The sequence below is a fragment of the Euprymna scolopes genome, chromosome 10 (assembly GCF_053919585.1).
Source record: "Euprymna scolopes isolate OS-2025 chromosome 10, ASM5391958v1, whole genome shotgun sequence".
Classification (NCBI taxonomy): domain Eukaryota; kingdom Metazoa; phylum Mollusca; class Cephalopoda; order Sepiida; family Sepiolidae; genus Euprymna; species Euprymna scolopes.
In genome coordinates this window covers 96,572,618-96,594,762 of record NC_136491.1, presented here as the reverse complement: position 1 = coordinate 96,594,762, position 22,145 = coordinate 96,572,618, and the positions used below count along the sequence as shown (strand labels likewise).

Here is a 22,145-nt window from a genome sequence, read left to right as displayed (position 1 = left end):
TCTCACCTTGGATTCGTTCACTGCTTTCCAACCCGCCCATTTTACTCTCGCTTTTGCTATTTTGCGATATAAATCTTCAAACCCTCTTATTTGTTTGTCATCTTGTCAAAGAAAAACCATTCATTCCACCCATCCACCCAAATCCCTAAAATATCAGTTTACGAATGCGGTATGATTATACATTAAACTAGATGCGCGCACACACAGAATTATGTAGCTACTATAGTGCATATTTACCTACGCACACATGTGCATTGCTTGCAAATAGATCTCACTCACTTATGGAGGTAGTTTTAATTCTGGGTACGCTCACCAGAGATGTGCACTTTTAGGGATGCAAGGTTGCACCCCTATGAATTAATTAGCAGTCGAAAATGTACCACGAAATAAAAAAACAAAACCTCTTTTAAAAACAACAAGGAAAGGTTAATTTCAGTGGTTGAAAGTTAAACTGTGTCCGAGTGAGCAAAAATAATGTTGAAGGTTCTTTGGCTGTTGCAGGTCGGCCAAGTATGTAAGGTTTTTTGGTTGTTCCAGGTCAGCCAGCAGTGTTGAAGGTTCTTTGATTGTCGCAGATCGGTTAGCAGTTATCTTGAGACAAAGATCGTTGCTACTGGAATGTCTAGCGGAGGGAGTGGGCAAGAGAGAGAGAGAGAGAGAAAGAGAGAGAGAGAGAGAAAGAGGAGAGAAATATGTCTTCGATGCTTGCCGATTTCTCTCTTTTAGCTGACCATGACTCCCAAAGGGACTAAAGAAGTTCCTTAGGGGACGGATGGAATCAGTTCGCTCTGAAAGCTGATTGGTCAGTGTGTGCCTAATTCGCTCAGTGGAGCTATTTATTTGCTAGAGAAAATAAATCTTTTCTTTTATTTGTGACTGATAAATGCTCTCCACCTTTTAGCAGAATTCTACTTTTTTTTTCTTTTAATCACTATAGTCTCCCATAGATGTAAGTTCTCTACTCTTCTGTCAAAATCCACCTTTTTTAATTAAAAAAATAAATAAAATAAACTTAAAAAAAAAGAATATTAACACTAACTCTACATTATTAGGTTTACAGATTAACAATAGATTTAAAAAAAAATATTAAAAGATTAATTCCAGATCCATTTTAGTTATTGTGAAATTGCTCTCATTTACAACAGTTGCCATATACACGTTTGAACTTAATTCAAACACATATCTGAAGAAGGCAAATTTTTATGAAATATCATACGATACAAAACTTCCATCAGACCACACTAATACAAGTAAGACAACAATACAGAGTTAAATATATATAAAAATATTGTAAAAGTCAAACTTTCACGAAAAACACTCGTCTAGCTAAAACTATTATCAATAATTTCTCCCACTATTTATCTGTTCCTAAACCTAAACGTAGATTCCATGAACAAAGCTTCTTTCCTAGAACTACACGCCTGTGGAACTCTCTTCCGTTTTCATGCTTTCAACCTGACTACAATTTGATTGTCTTCAAGTCCAACGTAAACAAGTTCTTGATGAACCATCCCCCCTAAGTAATCCAATTTACAAAATTTCCACTACTTATGTATACCCATTAATCCCTTATCCTCGAGTGACCTCCGGGCCTTCATAAGTGGCGACTCCTTTGTAAAAGAAAAGAAAAAAAAAATTAATAAAAAGTCATCATATTGTATGAATCTGATGATTCTATTGTTGGCATTGGTTTCCCTGATATTTTTGTAGTCAGAATTCTTTCTAGAAAGACATTGGATACTTACGGGAGGGACCATAAGAAACTTGCCAACATTCTAAGTGAAAATGACTTCTGTGGAATTAACTGAATTCGAACTTGGAACATCCAGGTCGTCAGTCCGTGTTGTTGATCACTGTCACATCCTATTAATAAAACGTACAACTGTTATATATCTTAATTTGCATCAGTTCGTGTTCATCCGTTACACCTCTACAATGTGTTAGCTTCTATAAATTACCTTGATGTATACACTAGAGACAATGATTAAAGCAAACTACATTAATCGATTTAATTTTTTTTTTTTTTTTAATGAAAATCATAACTTACAACTAAATTTTGCTAAGTACTTTATCCACTATGCCATGGATCCTTTCTGGAAGTTCAATGTTCAATGCTCAGTGTAGACGACGCTCAAAAATACATTTTCAAATTACATAGGACTTCATGGCTGATAAAACAAGAGAATTCTACCCTTATGGATTAAATAAAAGGTTCCATTTGAAATTCTATATAAATTCCTGAATTCGATAGAAAGGTTCCTGAGTTTGACATAATACATCCGAAGAAGGTCTGAGGTTACATCAGCTGAAACGTTGTGCGAATAACACTCAAGATGAGAACAGTAATCCAAAGAACTAGATAATGCTCTGCCTTTTCTACAAGTATTTTAGTGGTGAATGCTTTGACGAACTGCAATCACTTGTGCCCCCACGACGTGAGCACCCTCGACAAACCCGACAGGCTGCTAGATCCCACCCCCACACTGTAGAGATCCCTAGATGTAAAAGACCTTTTTTACTCCAATAGTTTCTTCCCCAGAACTGCTAGACTCTGGAATTCCATTCCAGGTCCCTGCTTCCCCAACAGTACTGACGTGCAGAAGTTCAAGTGTAATGTGAACCGACATCTTGCTGCCCAAATCCCTACATAGTACCGCAGTAGTTGTTGCCCCTGATAGTAGCCCCCTACATCAAAGTGGCAATTTGCCTTGTTTGGGGTGAAAATGTAATAAAAAAAAAATAAATAAAAAATTTTTAAAAATGCAAATTATCAATAGGGCTATGGCAACAGTATATTTTTTCCATTGTTTTTACTCTCGAGTATATATCCGACACAATTAGACATAATTAATCAACCGGGGATCACATCACTCTACATAAAAACATATAAGATATCAATGGATATATACCTGAGAATCAAAACAATGAAAAGAATATGCTGTTGTCATGGCCCTAATTATCAATCCTCATGTCAAAAATTCATAAACATGAGAATAGTAGTCTGAACAATCTAAAACTTATCAATCCTCATCTCAAAAATTCTGAAGCATAGAATCCCTTTTTTTGGTTGTAGAATAATTGGTTTTAAGTAGCAAGACAAAACAAAAATCAGCTAACTTACTGGAATTCTTGTTAATTTTGTGAACGGTGTCAGTTGTATTTACATGTTTGTTTAAAAAGCTATGGAAGAGGGAAGAGATTTGCACAGCTGTTACTGATCATATCCATTGTCTTTGATTATTGTCTCCTTTTTATATTTTCCTTGTTTCTCAATTAACTTGCATACCACGCATTCATACCTTGTATACCCATATCATAAAGACCAATGTGTATTTATTAGTGATGGGACGATTCCAATACAATTACCGATTCCAATTCTTTATAAATCTCTAAATATTTAACTATATAGTTGTATTTTTTTTTTTTTTTCTGATCACCGTAAAAACACACGTGTTAAATGTGCAGATATTTTCCTAAACATAAAAATATACTTGTGGCGGAGATGATCTATCGATTTTAGCTTCACTGGTATTTTAAAATCAATATGCATGTTCGATTCTAAAAACTAATAATCCTGAAACTTAAATAATTGAGTCAATTAATTTTAACTTTGATGGATGGATTCTGACCCAGAAAACGCAGTTCTTTTCAATTTGTCAGAAACATTGTTTAAGGAATATGAGGACTAGAAGAGAAATCTAAGGAAACGAAAAGTTAAAAAACTGGTGAAAGTAAACGTATGGCCAACTTTCTACTCTACTTAGCTCCTTACATTACTTGTCTGGGTCGATTTCTCTAAAAAATAATTAATATCGCATAGAGCGAGAAATACATATACACAGACACTCTAGAAGTGGCAACACACTTTTATTAACACAGAGATTAGAATATTAATGTCGTTATCTTTGTACTGTGAATTAATGCCTGTTTTCTGTCTAAGCATAAAATATAATTATGAATGATACACTTTATTGACCGTTCCATATTGCAACTGAAGAGTTCCGCGTGTTTCGTTTACTTGTTAGTATGAGTTTCGTTTACAACTGGGATGGCTTTCTTTGCATCAGACTCATAAGGGAATTTGGGAAGCCTCCATGAAATAGATTTTCCGCACTGGGATGACATTAAAAATATTTCCATGGGTGTAATGAAATTGTTATCAGATGGACAGATGTTCGGACTAACCGTCTGGTTCCAGAAGTGAACGCGAGTGGCAAACAGTCATAATGAGATTGATTCTGTCAGATTCAATTGATTGTAGTTGTTTGCAGTTTGATTGTTTATTTCTAAATATCTCTTTGTACTTTCTTGGGAATGAGAAGTGTAAAACATAAAATTTAATCTTTTTATTATTATTATTATTAAATTCTTCAAAATCTATTACTAATGGAGATTTGTTATCTGTCTGTCTAAAGCCGAAACTATATTAATCTATTAATATACTATTGTACTATATTTTAATGCTCAATTCCAGGGGTGAGCAGTAGTGTAGTATCTGTTCAGTTGGCATGATATCATTTTCCAATGCATTACCTCCTCCTTTGTTGGGATGAATAAAGAGAGATAATGACTACTATTAATACCGCAACAAATTATTACTACTGCAATGTGTTAGCAACAAAACAAGACTTCTATTACAAAACTGCATTCGTTATTTTTATTTTATATTATATGGATGTTCCATCTATATGGAACATCCATATTGAATAAACAAATAAATCTATCTGCATTAGTATATATTTTTATATTGTCTTTTTTTATATTGCCGTCTTTTTTTTTCTTCATATATAAGCTCCAAAGCAATTTGTTGAGCTTTGCATTATCCTGATAAGTCTCCTCTTAAAGAATTAATCTTATTCTTTTAACTCCCTCATTTATATAAATATGTGTATATACTTATATTTTTGTATGACAGGATTTACTCAGAAATTAATAAACCAATCATTATTAATTTTGGAACATAGCTTTGGGCGTAAAAGGCCGTAATGTGAGCTATATTTAATATAATTTAGTTATTATATATATATATATATATATATATTAGTGATAGGACAATTCCAATAGAATTACTGATTCCAATTCTTTTAAAATCTCTAAATATTAAGTTATAGAGTTTTTTTTTTTCTTTTTTTTTGTTTTCAATTTTCAGATTACGGTAAACACGCATGGAACATAGCTTTGGGCGTAAAAGGCCGTAATGTGAGCTATATTTAATATAATTTAGTTATTATATATATATATATATATATATATATATATATATATATATATTAGTGATAGGACAATTCCAATAGAATTACTGATTCCAATTCTTTTAAAATCTCTAAATATTAAGTTATAGATTTTTTTTTTCTTGTTTTTTTTTTTTTTTTTTTCTTTTTTTTTTTCTTTTTTTTTTTTTTCAATTTTCAGATTACGGTAAACACGCGTGTAGTACATGCATATATTTTCACAAATAAAACACAATGAAAGGGTGGGGGTGACCTATAGATTTTAGTTTTATTAGTTTAAAATTAATAAATATTTATCGTTTTCTCATCAGCTAGAAAATTGAATTTTAATCAAAAATGAAAAAAAAAAAAAATAAATGATTAAAAAAATTGTTTTCACATCAGAAAATATGCACAATCTTTTCTGATTCTGCTATGCCAAAAACCTTGACTTTTCGGATTCCCAAGGCCAATTAATTGTCCCAAAAATGAAAAAGGCAATTGCAACTTCTCTTTCAATTTTCGGATTTTTTAATTGTGCCTTTTTTTTTCTTTTTTTTTTTTTTTTTTTAAATCGATAAGTATTTTTCTTCTGATGAGTTCAGGGCGAAATAAATTCAATAATAGACATAATAATTACATGAATGATCTTGTGCTACGAAACAAGTGCTGTCAACAATTGTGCATGTCAACTTAAAGGAATAAACGGTAGGATGGTTAATATCTTGAAATTTGGAATATAGATTTTATATATTTTTTTCTCACTTATATTCATTCCTTGTATTTCTGCTGACTTTTATTATCAAAGATTTGCACCCCCCCCCCATTTTTAAAAGTTTATTTGATATCATGAATGTTCAAAAGTTAACCACGGTTCTCTTTTTTTTTTTCTCTTTTGTGCAGTCCAAGTCTCTTAGTCCTGTGCGGAACGCTCAAAGTCCTACATTATATGGCTATATGCCACGAGGGACGCCTCCTCCTTTGCCATCATGCCCTCCTGTAAGTTTATTCTATTTCAACCTTTTTCCTTGTCTTTCAGCTTGAATATTTCTTTTCGAAGCAAAGTTTTGTTTTTTTGTTTTTTGTTTTTACTTGCACAAGACTCGTCCACTAAGTTTATATATATATATATATATATATATATATATATATATATATATATATATATATATTCACTATGCCCTGAACAAAATATGGGCATATTTTTGTTTGGCTAATATTCATTCTTTTGAGGGTCAACCAAGAAGAGAATTAGTCAAGGGGGTGAGGATCGACATTTAGAGCGATTTTTTTTTTTAATGTTATTATATGGAAAAGTTTTAAGGTAAAGATGTTGTTACACACACGCGTTTTAAGTTAATTATATAATACAAAACTCTAATAATATTGGCACTTTCGAACATTAAATATCTTTATAATTCTAAACTACAATACTATAAATAAAGACAATTGGGAATAGGGTAAGGAGAAAGGCTCCAATAAATGTAAAAATGATAAAAATAATAGACCATAGTCAAAACTTTCTGCTGCTTATTTGACTGGATAATTGACATGGTCAAGCGGACAAGAAAGCCATTCTTAACATGGGGAAACGGGAGGCTTTCATGTTATCTAAGAGGAAGATTAATCATTAATCAGAAGGGGCCATATCTTGCTTGTCACCCTCGTCCCATCCGTGGAGCAGAAACCGGAAGTCAAAAAAAGCAGACAACCTTGATTATAACTGAGTAAAAATATCTGTAACATTGTTATTAAATGTTAACACGGACGAAGGAACAAACAAAAATAGAAAAGAAATTCGACTCACTTTCTTCTAGTTGAAATAAAAGGCATTTATTAACGGTACTTTCGAAAATAACGCATTGTATCTTGTTTTAAAAGTCTCTTAGTTTGCCATGTAATTCTGCTGTGTAAAACACATGCTTTAAAAGTCTCTCATGCCACCACGTGGCCACATGTTCATCGTACACCAGCACACCTTGCCAGTCCTTTCACCACTTGGAGCCTTTTTTGTTTCCACTTTTCTTTTCTTTCCCTACTCTTCCTCCACTGTGGCCTCAGCTTGCACACCAGCTTGGTCATTTGCATATGTGTCATACGACTGGTGCTGGTAAATATGCATCATCGGCTCTGTTACATATCAACAGGAATTTAAATCTATCTTTCAAGTCACAATCTCTGTAGACATTTATCACCATTCTCTTTCCGTGTTCTCTGTGAAACGACCTGCCAGAGGAGATTGTGACAATAACTATTATATCCAGGCTCTCTTTAATATGTGAGCAATGCTAAAGAGGTACATTACTATCATTATTGGTATCGGTTCTCACACGAGTTATAATCAAGGATTGTACACTGACAATATTTATATTTTGTGTAGGAATCAGGTTTATAGAGTCAGAGTCAAAAATTCCAGGAAGGAGTCTGAGTAAAATGTTCTAAGAATGATAGAAGTTGAAACTTAATCTTTGAAGAATCCACAGACCGTCTGAATATTGGAAAACTTTAAAATGAGGAGTTGGATATTTTGGAACACTACCAGTTTGAGTTTTATATTTTTGGAATTTGAGAATTGGAGTTGAACCTTAGGTCTTCTGATACAGCAACCCTGGTCAAAATAGTAAAAAAAAAGTATGTATAACTTTTTAATAATTTAAGTAAAAATTTTACTGTTATACATTGAGTGAGTTTATTTTCATTTTTATTTATTTATTTTTTTTTTTTATATTATGTTTCTGAATTTTTTAGATGAGAATTGCTTATTTGTATCATTTGGATTATGCAAGGACCAGTGGATAGAGTAATTTGGTAAAATTCAGTCGTAAAACTTACACTCTTCTGGAGGTTGAAGGTTAAATCCTTAATGTAAAATACAATTGCAAATTACTTTGGATTTCAACCCCCGTCAGGGCTGATGGAATGAGAACATGCTACCCCCATGGATTGAGTAAAGGGCTCCATTTGAAATTGAGTGCAGAAAGATTTTCGAGTTTGACAAGAGACACCTGAAGAAGGTCGGAGGTTTCATTGACCAAAGTATTCGATGTTCGAAAATTCTGAATAATACAAATATTTTTTTAATGTCCTGTTCATGGCTTTAAATTAATTTCTTTGACTTTTAGGATTTCCATGAGAGAATGATGGATTGATTTGTTGGGTAGAGCTTCCCTTTAATGTGTTGGATAGGGTTATATATATATTATATAGTACATTATTTTGATTATCATAATTTCATTTTTATACTTTCATAAACATGTATTTATTATATAAATTCAAATCATAACTTGGTCCTGGATATGACCTATAACTATATCCGATGGTGGGGTCCCAGCTTGCAGCCTTTGAGAAGTGTGGAGCCACCCCTTAATTGCCATTGCTCCCAGGTCCACTCTGACCCGGACTGGTAGTACCTGTTAGGGTTCCAACTATATGTTAAATAGAAACTGATTTAAAAAAAAATTCTATTGTTATTCAGTAGCTTTGATTGTTATAATAACTTGCATAAGTTTTTTTAATGCTATAAAACCGAACGTGATGACCAACCAAACATATGCAAGCAAAAACTCAAATTTAAAAATATCTACAAAGATTTATAAAAACAGATTTAAGGAACTGATAATGAAATCATATATATGTTATACAAACCTATGAGGCTCTGTTGGTGGGACATTAGACTTCTTGCAGAAGAATGAGCCCCCCCCCCTCTAATGAGGCTACCTGTTGGCTGTGGATGGCGATCTGTAATGCTCAAGGACGGGATTCTGGTGGCTGAGCAGCCCATGATCCAGTAACTAAAGAGATGTGGCTTATAACACTTCACGTTGGCCCTTACTAGACTTGACGGGCAGTCAGAGAGGTCTGATTCGACCCATCGGCTGGTCATGTTAGCCTTTGGTGAGATGTCCAAAATCTGAATGCGGACAATGGCTACACGGTTAATCTTGTTGAGGAAGGATATATGCCCTTTCCTGTCGTCGGTTTAGGGTTAGGTCGTCGGGTGAGTAAATATCTTGGGAATGATAGAATCTTGAATTATCAGTCATCAGCATGATTATATTGGCTATGTAGCCCTGATGTTGCTAGGCGAATGGGTTTTCCTCTAAATACATCTCCTCATGGAGGTGAGTGGCGAGCATAGCCAATGAAACACAACAAAATTACATATCGCACTTAACAACAAATCCCAAGCAATTGCAAGTAAAGTCATGAAATACAGTAAAAGACCATATCCAGAATCTGATAAGTATGCAGACAAAGATAGCAAAATAGAGGAAATAACCACTTACTATCCAGCATACACAGGTCTTGAGTTGGTGGATGACAAACCCATCACCAAACTCTCACCATTCATTATAGAAAATATCTCACAGTGAACATGGCTTCAAAATTAATCAAAACAAATCCTAGCGATAGTAGAAGTTAAAAACAAGAAATATGCAATAAAAAAAAAAATTGCTAAAAGTCACTAAAAATAAAAGCGTATCCCAATAAATTTCTCAACACTTCAAAGGGGGGGGGTGAAACGCCCAGAACTGAATAATTGAAACTGAATAGATGAAACAAAAAAAAAAAACAGCTTGTAACAGAATTAAAAAGAGTCACTATAAAGAAAAACGATCAAGAAATAAAAACTAACACATATACATCCTCACATTTAACTATTCCAAACCTCCAACCAAAATTAAGATTGGGTGCATAATAACTAAAATAGAAATCTTTATCCCTAATACTCTTAGATGTTACAACTGCCAGAATTTTGGCCACCACAGGAACTGGTGTATCAGAAGACAAATATGTAAAAATTGTGGAATGGATGGATCTGACCACCAGGAAGCCAGCTGCCAACCATTGAAATGCCTAAACTACCAAGGCGAACATTCAACTGACTCAAGATTCTGTGAAGCATGAAAGAAAGAAAAAGACATAACAAAAATTAAACACACCCAGAACATCTCCTTTCCAGAAGCCCGAAAAGTTGTTGAGACTTCCTATCCAAGAGTAACTCAACTACTGCAAACTACTTCCAATTCTTAATGTCAAAAATGTGATCTTCTCATAAGAAAACTATCAAATATGAATCCAAACGAACTCCTAACCTTTGTAAAAGAACTACAGACCTCTACTCAACAGTCTAAACAATCCCCATTCCAAAACCCTTCCTATACAACAAAATAAAATACTCAAGAGCAACAATTGACACCATCACAAGATTCACTGCAAGAAAAATCAACACAAAATTCCCAAATCCTTCCAAAATCAACACCAACAAGATCTCCAAAAAACAATATTGTATGGAAATCACACAGACATACAAAGACAAATCCCAGTATAAACAGTCCTCACCCAAATCTAAACATCATGACAAACCATGTCAACAATCCTAATCCAGACACAAACAAGAAACAAAACTACAAACATAACACCTGAATTAAGCAACAGGTATCGGACGCTAGAAAAAAATGGAATTGGAAGAAATTCCTCTAAACACCACAACACAAACAAATCTCATAGAACAGAAGATTCTGAAAAACACAAGACCTGACACTAAACCATTCATCACATGGTAATGGAAAAAACAAAACAAAACATAATACAATGGAACTACAAGCATATAAAATCTAACTACGAAGAAATAAAATGTATAATAACAACCAACAACCCGACACAATATGCTTGCAAGAAACTCTACGCAAAGAAACAGATACATATTAAGTAGAATTAGAGTTGGACACACATACTTAACTCCTGCCTACCTGCTCAAAGGAGAAACGGCATCTTTTTGTACCTGCTGCAATCAACTACTCTCAGTCAGTCACGCTGATAGACTGCAAAACATATAAGAACATTTGCAGGAAAGGCTATAACACAACGACCCTTGCAGAGTTACTCAAAGAAATACCTGCTGCTCAAATAGTTGAGTATTAAAAAAAAAAAAAACAATATTTCCAACTCATATAAAACAAAAACTAACAGAAATTGGTTTGACAACAATAACATGAAGCAAACTATTACTGACGTAAACTTTATTCCAACAATCTAATCACTTTCATATTGTACAAACTATACACGCATGTAAAGCATATATGCCATAAAATGACCCACTGTGGTTGATTTGCCGCAAAACCAAACTGCTCCTCCTCAAATAAAAAAAACTTTTATTTTAAAAATCAAAAAAAAATATTTTTTTGTAATTTATTTTTATAATTTCATAAACATATTATTTATAAAATTTCAAATAAAATAAAAACTTATTTTTTAATTTTGTTATTAAAAGTGCAAATAAAGACTAATTGTGTTATTTTTTCGTATCATTTTTAAATTTTTAAATTCATCGGACTACTATTCTAATCTTGAGTGTCATTTTCACAATGTTTCAGCCGATGTAACCTCCGACCCTTTTTAGGTGTATTTTGTCAAACTCGTGAATGTGGACGGAACCCTTTATTTACTTTAGGCGAGTAGCATGCTTTTGTTCCATCAGTCATGATTAGATAGCAGTCCTAAGTAATTTGCAATTGTATTGTTCGGTCACTCACACTGAGAATTGAACCTTCAATCTTCAGGAGGATTTCACTTTTACAATTGATTTTTCAATCACTTTAACCACTGCGCCACTTGAGATGAGAACAGTAGTCTAGTGAATCTAAATAGTACAAATAACAAATCCTTATTCTGAGTATCGCCTGCACTGAGGATTGAACCTTTAACCGTCAGAAGAGTGTCACTTAACAACAGAATTTTACTAAGTATTTTATCCGTTACACTACTGGTTCTTGCAGCTCATGTTACTCACTGTGTTGCCGAGAATATGTGTTCTAAATTTCATAATAAGTCATTTATTAGTTTAGCAGATTATCGTGTACGTAGAAAAATATATAAATATATACACATACCTAATTTTTTTATTTTGTTTTATTTTTTTTATGAGAGTCATTCCTTATCAAGACCCGAAGGCCACTCGAAGATAATGGTTAATGAGTGTATGGTAGTCACTGAGACAACAGTTAGTGAATATGGGATAGAAATGGATTATTTAGGTTGGGGGAGGGGACTTAACAAGAACTTGTTTACATTGGACTTGAAGATGACACTATTGTAGTCAGCTGAAAAGCAGGCCAGTGGAACAGAGTTCCACAGGCAGGCAGTTCGTGAAATTCGCATTTAGACTTAGAAGTAGAAATAGAGAGTGGAGGAAACTGTTTATAGTTGTTGTAGCTAGATAAGTGTTTTGTATGAAAGTTTGGGAAGGGGGACCATTGATTGAAGCTCAGACGAGCACTTGCTATGAAAATAACACTAGAGAAGAGAGAGGCTCACAACATCTCTTCTGTAGGAAAGATATTGTAGGGAAGAAAAAAGGCATCACCTACTAGATTTTGAAGTCGGTTTTGAACTTTGTCAAGACAGGATAATATTCAAGTACAGTAGTGTTTGAATATATGGTTAAGTGGCAGTTTTGGTCATTTAGAACTATTTTAAAGCTTCACTGCTTATTTTTCAATTAAATTTCAAACAATTATTACACTTGATAGATCATTTACTCAGCTATATTGTGAAAAAAAAATTTCAATTTTCGTTCAGTAAAACAAAAGTTATGATGAATTTTCTGGTGTTCAAAACCATAAAAATATATAAGGTCGCAAGCAATGCTTTTTATGACTGGTTTCCATAGCAACCACATTGCTTCAGCGACTACTGTCGCGAAAAGAGAAGTAACTTGTGAAATAGAATGAAAGGGAGATAATTGGGTGTATTTTATTGAAAGCAGACGAGTGCCGTACATTGTTATTACATATATGTTTATGGGGGCAAAACAATAAGACTGAAATCAAAGAACAAGTGAATTTATTAGAAACCTGGAAAAATCGTGGATTATAGAAAAATGCGAGAATGAAAAGTAATATAATTAAACTTAAACATGGAAAATAAATGACTAGTTGTTAAAACTCGAAAAGAAAATGACAAGATATTCTAGTAAAAAATATGATAAATTTATAATTTAAAATATTGCAGCATTAAGAATTGATTATATAATGTTATGAATTGAATTAAAAAAAAGTTCTTAATGCTGCAATATTTTAAGTGATAAATTTATTATATTTTTTACTAGAATATCTTATCCTTTTCTTTTTCAGTTTTAACAACTAGTCCTTTACTTTTCCATGTTTAAGCTTAACCATATTACTTTTCATGCTCGCATTTTTCTATAATATGTGTGTTTATATATATATATATATATATAGAGAGAGAGAGAGAGATATGACATGTTAGATCGCATGATGAATAGTATTTTTAGAAAGTACTAAGGGACCCGACATTGCCCAGGATCAAATGAGGATGAACGAATGTTTCGCCCTTTATCTTATTGTCATTGAAAAATCGGTGAAATCACCGATTTTTCAATCAAATCAATTAATTGCCTGTTCAAACTGGGGATACATCGCAGTGTACCGGGAGGAAGCTTCACATGCCTCCGCACAGTGATTTAGTCCACAATACATTGCAGTTTACCTTGCACTGTAGAGAATCTACTGTTGATTTTTATAAAATTATTTTTCTAAAATTATTTATGATTAAAGTTTAAAATGAAAAAGTCAAGTAGCATGGTTCAATTGTGCTCTAAAACAGAAATATTTATTTCGAACGCGCCAATATCATTTCAAAGAACCTGCTGTTGATTTTATATGCCGGACCTTTCTGCTTGTGCGGTAATAAAGCTTCTCAAATGCACTTGTGATGTTAGACCGTATAAAGCGTTAACTTTAGTCAAAATCGCCTGTTTCTACTTTCATCATATTTTTTTTTTTTTTTTATTATCGATACTTACCAAAGACATTCTGATACAAAACCTATCTAAAAGCACTGCCAGTCAGATAAAGTACATTTGTGTGAAATTTCCAGAAAATCGGCTCAGCCGTTTAGGAGTTCATAGGGAACAAACTCTCTCTCTCTCTTTCTCTCTCTCTCCCTCTCTCTCTCTCACGCGCTCTCTCACAGTTCCTTTTTATATAATAGTAAAGATAATCCAGACAGCTTGGATATGATGATAACGTTAGAACCGTTTTTATATTCTTTACTGTCTCTAATAGTTATAAAGCAGACAGTCTGAAAAGTCATTACTGATGTGCACATGATTTGCCATTTTTTCAGGTTTATTGATTTTTGAAATGTCATTTGGCAAGCAAATTGTCGGGAAGAGGGAGGGGTCTATTGAATTATTGGTTTGCTTACTATGCGTATTAATTTCCAAGCTTTGCAATGTGCATTCCAGCATGATTAGAATTTATTAGCTACAATTAAGTTTTGTATGGTTGGAGGGCAAACCATCAAGTAGTCTCTTTTATATAGTGTGTTCAAAGGAAATTCTGTCATTACTAACCAGCATAGTATTACCAACCATCAAGCATGTGGATATACTGCGATGATTTGTAGAAGTGAAACATAGCCAGTTAGGGTTGAAGACATGTGTTGCATGGAAAGAAATGATATGATAAAGATGTAAAAACAGACTTAGATCTAATGATCCGAAAGGAAAATTATATCTGGACACTACAGGGAGATGTGTACAGAACAGGAGACTTTGTTGGTTTGGTCACATTGAAATAATAGATTAGAGTTCTTTGGTTGGTAAGGTATCGAACACTTGAGTTAAGAGTTAGTTGAAAGTGAAACCTAACCAGTCAGGATTAAGAATGTGTTTGCATGAAAAAAAAATGATACACGTTGCATGGAAAGAAATGATATGAGAACGATATGATGGAGGTGTAAGCACAGGCTGAAATCTAATCATCTGAGAGGAAGATTAAATCTGGGTAATATAGGCATATATGTGCAGAACAGGAGACTTTGTTGGTTTGGTCATATTGAAAATATAGATGTTTTGGTGTTAGTAGATGTTGAGCAGTTGAGATAATAGAATTAGTTGGCTGGGATTAGGAAGACATAGGAATAAGACATAGGATAAGAATGGAATTGAGAGAAAAAGGGATAAATAAAGACCTGGCCTGAGACAGGACGTGCCTAACCCTTATAAATTGACTTTCAAACTAACCTAAGATGGAGTATTGCTGTCACATCTGGAGTGACACTGCTCACAGTACTCTTCCTTGCCATGATAGAGTACAAAATTATGTTATATATTTACTGCATTTGGTCGTTCAAATGTGCTTTTCAGTCTATATAATTGCTAAATCTACTTTTGTCACTGGTCTACGATGTATGCACACTGACAGCAAGTAAAACACAACACAGCTGATCTATAAAATATTTTATTTTCATTTTATACTGGCAACAGTTTTTGATTTACAATTATGACGAGTGTTTGACATCAGTGAAGGTGCATGGGAGTGGTGTGAATGTTGACGTTGAAGAATGTGTCAGCTTGTTCTCTGTCTGACTGACTGCCCCGCTTTCTGTTTGTAACAATTTATATAAACATTGTTTTATCCTGTAATGTTTAATATTTCCAATTTTCTCAAATCTTCAACCGATATTCTTTCACATATTTCTGATCAAATTATGCATTCCAATAGACAGTGGTGGAAAGTCTCACATCCCTCAAATGAAATCAATCTGTGTGTGTGTGTGTGTGTGTGTGTGTGTGTGTGTGTGTGTGTGTGTGCAACCCATCGAATGCCTCTTTCCCCGGAGTCACCTGCCAATCCAACAATTAGACTTTACTCAGAAAAGTGACATCGCTCGTCTTTCTCTATTCCATCGTTATTTCCATGAAAGTTGCTTGACTGAGCTCTAATCTGTGATTCTTTCTTGTAAAAAATTCACGGCAAGAACTTGGTAACAATCAAAAATAATTTTTCTTTAATCTTTCATATACCGAGTTATCTTTTACCTGCAGACGATATTGTTTCATGCTTATGCAGTCATCAGTGTAGGGAGTGATGATCATTGCTGTTCAAAGGGCTCAAATCCAGTCACAAATTCATCTTTGACTCTGCAGCATGCTCTTCAATCCTTTAGCATGCCTTGGGAGTACTTTATAGGAGAGTAAGAACTCGTCTCCACTTCCATCCCGGCAATATGGCAACCATTGGACAATTATTATTATTATTTTTTTTATTTTTTATTTATTTATTTTTTTTTTTACCTGAATAGTCTTTTATTAAACTATAATTTCGTTTTCGCGTAGTGTGGGAGAAGAAAAAAAAGTAAAAACAGGTGTTAGTAAGACTCTCTCAAACCTTTCTAACTGATAGACCGCTCACTGTTTTCTAGCTTGTTGAAACCGAAAACAAGCAGGCCAATTTCTAATTGGGATGAAGTCTAGATTGGAGAGAAAAAAAGAAAAAAGGTGGTGTTGTGTGTGGGGGGGGGCGGGGAAGAAAAGAGAATTAATTTCTATATAACATCGTGGTGGCGGACAAATACAGAAAGCCAATCAAATAGTATTCACCACATCCGAATATTGCATTACACTGAGGTTGACAACTCGTCAGAACTCTCCCGCGTTTATAGTTTACTGTTATATCATCGAATCACTTTATGTATTGGGAGTGGAAGGAGGGGAGGTGACTGGTTAACTTTAATGCATCTAAAACTAAGCCTCTCCCTTTTCATCATAATCGTTCTGACCCCCATTAGGCCCCAATTGAAATGAATGGCTCTTGTCTTGGGGAATCATCATATCTTAACAAGCTTCTGTGACAAATCTTTACTCCTGATCTGAAATAGAGCACTGTCGATGCAATCCTCTATGTGTTTAAGAGCCAAGGACGGCTAAAATGGAGTACTGTTGCCACATCTGGACAGGAGCTGCTCAGCACGCTCTATCTTGCCTTGGTAGAATTCAAAACCGGCTTCGAAACCTAGTAAGTGATGCCTTTTTCTCCTACCTGCAACCTCTTCCCCCGCAGAAGAGTCGTTGTGAGGCTATCTCTGCTCTATCGTTATTTTCATGGCAAGTGCTTGTCTGAGTTTCAATCTATGGTCTCTCTTGCCAAACGTTCAGAAAAAACACACAACTAGCTGCAACCGCTATCAACAATTTTCCTCCACTCCCTATCCATGTTTAAATCTAAACATAGAACAAACAAAGCTTCTTTCCGAGAACCGCCCGCATGTGGAACTCTGTTCCGTTCACCTGCTTCCTAGCCGATTATAATATGGTAGACTTCAAGTCTAATGTAAATAAATTCTTGTTGAGCCGTCCCCTTAAATAATCCAAATTCTACCCAATTTAGACCATTAACGATTAGTACACTACTACCCTACATTGAATAACCCTTATACTCGAATGGCCTTTGGGCCTTGATAAAATAGTGAATCTCTTGAAAAAAATGTATTTGTAAATTTGTCAGCTGTTATGCCAGTACTAAGTTTGCGATATGTTGAACTTAGTATCTCTTGGAATTTAAATTGTTTTTTTTTACTCAAAGTTTTATCAGACTATATATATATATATATATATATGCGTGTATGTATATATATATATATATATATATATACATACACGCACACACTAGGGGCGTTCCAAATGTAATGCCATTCTTTTTTTTTTTTTTGTCCGCCCAAATAGATCAGAAGGGATTGCAAATTGCATTGTTATGATCATTGAACTTATGCATTCATGACCTGAAGGGGTCAACTCTCTGTTGCAGATATTGACGTTCTGAAACTCTTAAGAAATCAACCCCTGTTATAGACATGTATCAGTAGCAGAGACGCGCCATTGAATTCATCTATGCAGGAAAAAAAATTGAACCCGTCAACATTCACAGGCGCCTGTTAAACATTTACAAAGCTGATGCAGTTGACATCGGCAATGTCAAGAGATGGGCTTGTGGATTTCAAAGTGGTGGCAAAAATGTGAGTGATAAAGCGCACTCTAGACTTTTATAACCAAGGCATCAAAAGGAGCTTGCAAAAGTGCATTGAGAATGGTGGTGACTATGTAGAAAAATAAATTCTGAAGCACAAAAGGTAGCTTGTTTTAATGGTATGAATCCCATTTTTGTAGCCCTTCAACGTTTTAGTTTTTGAGTTAAAAAAATAGGAGACCTTACTTTTGGAATTACCTTTGTGTGTGTGTGTGTGTGTGTGTGTGTGTGTGTGTGTGTGTGTGTGTATAAGAGCAAATGGTTAATAAAACATGTTAAAAAACACTTTGAAAAAGAGTTAAAAATATTTAATTTGAAAAGGAAACATTAAATAAGTGGATAGTCCTTAATCCGCGGAGTTTCGAAGAAATACTTTCCTTCTCATCAGAAGGTAGGATTTAGCAAAATGCGGGATCGGATTTTATATATATATATATATATATATATATATATATATATATATATATATATATATATATATATATATATATATATATATATATCCTGCGTGTTAGATTGCTACAAAATATTCTGCGTGTTAGATTATACAAAACAAAGCAGCATAATCACCAATACTATTATATTCTGCTTATATCTTCAGCATTTATTTATTTGGCATTATTTTTCATAAAAATGTAAATAAATTATCTCAAAAGAAAAACAAATTCATTTGTTTAGAGTTTCAGATCTTGGCAACATGTCAGAGATTTTCTTGTATCAGTCAAGATTTTATGTATTTATGTCTCTTTAAAAAAAAAAAAAAAAGAAGTGAATACTTCGAAGTGTGATGGTATCAGAACCAATTCTGCAGATCAGCATTTCAAAGAAAGTCGTTCGTTTGATCCTTTGTCAACAGAAATGAATGTTTTAACCTTTTTTTATATGGTTTTTATTTCTTACAGCCGCCTCCTAGCCATTCAGACCGTTGTGCTGAGTTAGAAAAACACTTGAAAGGAGTTCATCTTCGGTAAGTCTCAAATTTGTAACGTTCTCTATGAAAATGAAGCACATATTTAATTAGCCATTATGATTGTCTTTAACGTGAAAGCAAAATGGCTGCAACCACTCCCATCCAAAGCTGATTTACAACCAGTGTTGTTGGCTGGATAAAATAGAGCACAACAGGCAGATAAAAAAACAAAAAAACAAATAACCTTGGAATCTCCCGTATTGCCATTAATAATCTTTGTCTGATATTGTCTCATTTTACACCTGCTTTGGACAGACATTAAAATAAATGGCTGGATAATTCATATAAATGACTTCATTATTAAAGATTTATTCATAGATGTGTATGCATGATTGTCTATGAGAATGCATGTATGGATTTAGTCGTCTATCCTATATAGACATACAATTTATATATGTGTATGAATGCGTTTGTATGTATATATGTGTATGTGTGTATATATTTTTTATGTATATATATATATATATGCATGTGTGCATATGTATGTGTATATGCATATATTTATGTATGTATATATGTGTGTGTTTATATACATGTGTGTATATGTGTGTATATGTATGTGTATATATGTGTGTGTGTATATGTATGTGTATATATACATGTGTGTGTATATGTATGTGTATATATACATGTGTGTATATATATGTGTGTGTATATGTATGTGTATATATACATGTGTATATATATATATGTGTGTATGTATGTGTATATAGACGTGTGTGTGTATGTGTATATATATATATATATATATATATATATATATATATATACGAGGTGCGCGCAATAAGTAATGCCCCTAACCCACTTCCAATTGTCTGATCTAGCTGAAATTTTGCATGTGCAATGATTTTATCTCTACGGGTTATGTGGTAAATTACAGTTCTGAACTAATTGTGGTTTCTGTTTTATAGGTGTTTGAACTGAGTTAGGTGTGAAATGGAGCCTGCTGAATGTCGAGCAGTGATCCGGTTTTTGTATTTGGAAGGACGCACACCACAGGAGACTTTTGATGAAATGAAAGAAACTTATGGTGATAATGCCCCATCATATGACCTTGTAAAACGCTGGCATCGTGAATTCAAACATGGGCGGAAGTCTGTGGAAACAGCTCCCAGACCTGGTCGCCCCCCCACCTTCTGCCATTGATGAGGCATCTGTCCATCAAGTTGAGGCTGCCATTTTGGAAGATCGGCGCATTACTATTCGCCAAATAGCCCAAGATGTGAAGATTAGTACAGGGTCTGTGGAAACTATCATTCATGACATTTGCATATGCATGAGGTGTCTGCCAGACGGATTCCCAGGTTGCTCACACCATTCCAGAAGCGAGAACGCGTTGAGTGCTCGAAGATTAATTTGGAGATGTGCCAAGAAGATGAGTCAAAGTTTTTCAAAAGCCTGATTACACAGGATGAAACCTGGGTCCATCACTATGATCCAGAGACCAAAGTCCAGTCAATGCAGTGGAAGCACTTGGAGTCACCACCTCCAAAGAAGGCAAGGGTGCAGCCTTCCGCTGGCAAGGTCATGCTCACAGTCTTCTGGGACCAGGATGGAGTAGTGATGACAGATTTCCTGGCAAAGGGTACAACAATTACAGGAGCCTATTATGCTTCACTTTTGAGGAAATTAAGGGAAGCTATCAAAATCAAGAGGCAGGGCAAGATCAGCAAAAGTACCCTCCTCCTGCAGGACAACGCTCCGGTCCACAACTTGCATGTCGCCAGATCAGAAGCACGGGCGTGTGGTTATGAAATCCCAACCCCATCCTCCCAACTCTCCTGACCTTGCACCCTCTGACTTTCACCTCTTCCCAGCCATGAAGTTGTTTTTGAAAGGAAAGCGTTTCCCAGATGATGCAGCCTTTATTTCTGAAGTCACATCGTGATTGGAGGACCAACGTGGGGTGTTCTACAAAAATGGTCTCCAGAGCTGTATCAAACGATGGGAGAAATGCATAACTCTGAGTGGTTCCTATGTAGAGAAAGACTAATAACTGTGCCAAGTTTCGTTGCTCTACTGCTATGGAAGTTGGTCAGGGTTATTACTTATTGCACGCCCCTCACATATATACATTAGTGATGTGGTGATTCCAATATTTTCCCTGATACGTTACTGATTCTTTTAGAAATTCTCAATTCCGATACAGTTTAAAACCTCTAAATATTTAACAGTAGTAGTTGTTGTTTGTTTGTTTGTTTGTTGTTTGTTTGTTTGTTTGTTTGTTTGTTTTTTAGATTATGGTTACCCGTATGTAATATGGGCATATATTTTCGCAAAGGTAAAAATAAACTTAGGGGTAGGTTGATTTTATAGATTTTAGTTTTATTTGTACTGAAAAATTAATAAATGTTTATTATTTTATCATTAGTAACAGCAATAGAAAATTAAGTTATAAAAAAATTAAAAGAATCGTTTTTAGTATCAGAAAATAGGCACAGACATTTCTAATTCCGATCCCAATTAATTGTCCCAACACTAATATATATATATATATAGAGAGAGAGAGAGAGAGAGAAATAAAAATAAAAAGGAACAAACCGAGTTATGTGTTCATCAACGTTTCGTCTTTATTTCGAGACTTCCTCTGGATGAATGAGATTAAGAAAACAAAAACACCAGTACAAATATTTGAAAACATCTCATGTGCAAAGTGTGCCGCTGTTCTATTTTAGAAATGGAAAAAGATGTTGGAAATTCCAAAAAGGACGGGAGCTTGCACTGTTAAAGTGAAGGAGATTTTTAATGACGTCATATGGTCATTAATATGCACGTGAAACATTTTCAAATATTTGTACTGGTGTTTTTTGTTTTCCTTATCTCATTCATCCAGAGGAAGTCTCGAAATAAAGACGAAACGTTGATGAACACATAACTTGGTTTGTTCCTTTTTATTTCTCTATTTTGTCAGAATACTATTTCCATTATTCTCATATATATGTATGTATGTATGTGTATCGATTTTCATTATTTACTTCAATAGTACTCAATACACGAGTAGAGTTAGGTAGTAAGTTATGAAATATATGGCAATTAAGCTACACAGAATCTTTTGCATTTAATCCGTTGTAGAGAATTGTTAGGATAAAATGCATGGAAATTGTGTTACCTGTTTTTTTATATACACATGTG

At 34.1% G+C, this 22,145-nt stretch overlaps 1 protein-coding gene across 28 annotated transcripts in view; it reads left to right on the top strand.

Annotated features, from left to right (window-relative positions):
* The window catches only part of LOC145286154 (uncharacterized), an 811,438-nt gene that overhangs the window by 427,733 nt on the left and 361,560 nt on the right, over positions 1 to 22,145 (top strand). For all 28 annotated transcript variants that reach the window (XM_080134928.1, XM_080134927.1, XM_080134924.1 and 25 more), the window contains 2 exons: positions 6,114 to 6,209; positions 18,946 to 19,010. In XM_080134928.1, the coding sequence (XP_079991054.1) occupies positions 6,114 to 6,209; positions 18,946 to 19,010 (161 nt within the window). The remainder of the gene's footprint in view (positions 1 to 6,113; positions 6,210 to 18,945; positions 19,011 to 22,145) is intronic.